General features: G+C 34.9%; 1 protein-coding gene across 1 annotated transcript; it reads right to left on the minus strand.

The window, feature by feature from the left end:
* Positions 1 to 578: 578 nt before the first annotated feature.
* Positions 579 to 1727, minus strand: LOC134228987 (cysteinyl leukotriene receptor 2-like). Its single transcript, XM_062710696.1, has one exon. The coding sequence runs from the start codon at positions 1725 to 1727 to the stop codon at positions 579 to 581; it is 1149 nt and encodes a 382-aa protein (XP_062566680.1).
* Positions 1728 to 2025: the final 298 nt, after the last annotated feature.

Genomic DNA, 2025 nt, shown 5'->3' on the forward strand with positions numbered 1-2025 from the left:
AATATTATACATAACTAAAAAAAAATTAAGAACATATTCTAAACATGTTCAGAATCAAAATGTTGACCTAAGTTTGTTCTCAGTTTATGGTCTTGAGGCCTGATCCTACCGCTGGTGTTTTAGAGGTCCGTGTTTTGTCTTTTCCCATTTTGTATTGTCTTAAAATACTTTTGAGCTTGGTTTCATATTTTATACCCGAAATACTTGTTAACTGATGTGGGGTATGAGATTTTGCAAATAGTAATGTAAAGACACAAGCCACATGAAAACATGAACTTACAATTACCCCCTGAATACCCTACCCAACCCGCACCAAGGACCGACATAACAAAAGAGAGATCATTATTTTTAAACAATATTTAAAGTACTTTAATAATTTCCTAATCTATTTTTAAATGTTTATTTTTTTATTTCAATATTATGAATTAAATTGCTAAAAATTGAGTTGTCTAGGTACCTGACTCATCAAAGTAAAATGAAAATAAATGACTAAACTTTCATTTCTATAATTTATTTCTAAATATTTTGTCATCAATGTATGGAATAGCAAAAGCAATGCAACGAATAAAAATAAATATTTATGAATATCTTGAAGAATATTCTTGCATTTCGAACACTTCATTTCCGATGACTAGATGTTCTGCCTTTTGCTTACAAATTCGTTTTTGAAACCATAACCGGAGTCTTTTAGAATTTGCGATGTAGAGATAAAAGTTTATGGCATGGTTGCAATACATCATAAGCTCCGCAAAAGACCGGAAATACTGATATCTTTCGCGACTGAATATTGGCTGATTATGGAGGGAGTTTAAAACAGCTGTGACGCACAAATAGACCAGCATGGGTAGAGTAGACACAACAAAGGTCAAGGACAAAATGACCATCGTTGTTGTCAATTTCCTCTCGACCCTGGGCGACTTTTGGTCGACAGTCGTTTTCAAAAATCGTCTTGCGTTGACTAAATGATTTCTTTTCTTTATTCCACGGATTTTTTTGATGATTCTGCCATTTAAAATGCATGTACTTAGGAAAGGTAAGATAGAATAAATACAAGAATCAATTAAAGGCCAGATTTGATAGATCATTGTGTTGCTTTTTGCGGCAGGGTCACAGCTTTGTTGTTTGGTAACGTTATTGATGACGATTTCGAGTGTCCAGAATACGTGGCTGTTGACCATTGCTAGTATACCCAAGACCAGCAAAATGATAATCAGCGAACGACGGACTTTGCATATAACAGTCGCTTGAAATGGATGATACAGCATGACAAATCTTTCGAATGTTACGACCACAAGAAGCCAGACAGACGTATCACTGAAAACTAGACTTAGAAATGTTAACGTTTTACAAGTGAAGTTGCTGTGAGATAGGATGTTCATTCCAAGAATCTCGTTTAACCACCGAACAAGCAGGCCGACATGCAATACAAGCAGGTCAAATATTGACAGAGACAGTAGATAAACGTATGTTGACTCTTTTTTGGCGAAATATGGCAAAATTAGCAAGGACATCAAATGCCCAATCACTCCAATGAAGAAAACAAATGGCGCCCCAATTAAGATGATTTGATCTCTCCGCTGTACACGGGGTGGGGTAATGTCGTTGAATTCGCTTTTGCCGAAGTAGTTTAGGATGTCATTTTCATCAATCGTATTGTTACTCAGCAGTCTGTGTAAAATGTCCAACATGTCCGTATAGTAAACTTTGCCTCCTTCTGATGTCTCCATATCAAAAGCCTGAAAAGTGTAAGAAAATGCAGATGTTTAAAGAATGGATCTGCCATGTCAGATGATGACATTTTTATACATACAATAACGCGTAACACACATGTCTTGTAATATAACTTACCTGATAATTAACTTCTCTTTAGGATGTACTTGTTAGATGTTAATAAAAACATGAATGGAAAGTATCTGCATCTTTACTTAATATATACAAAATCAATTAACGTATCGTAAAATTCTACCAATGGAATTTTTCGCTTAAATTTCTTCTGTTAGCCAATCTCGTAATGGTATCTCTACC

This window comes from Saccostrea cucullata, unplaced genomic scaffold (genome assembly GCF_032062105.1).
Source record: "Saccostrea cucullata isolate Sc308-1 unplaced genomic scaffold, CSIRO_AGI_Scuc_v1 ctg14683, whole genome shotgun sequence".
NCBI classification, from domain to species: domain Eukaryota; kingdom Metazoa; phylum Mollusca; class Bivalvia; order Ostreida; family Ostreidae; genus Saccostrea; species Saccostrea cuccullata.

What these genes read in the sequence shown, in the direction of transcription:
- LOC134228987 (XM_062710696.1), bottom strand. Translation starts at nt 1,727, where the DNA reads ATGGAGACATCAGAAGGAGGCAAAGTTTACTATACGGACATGTTGGAC.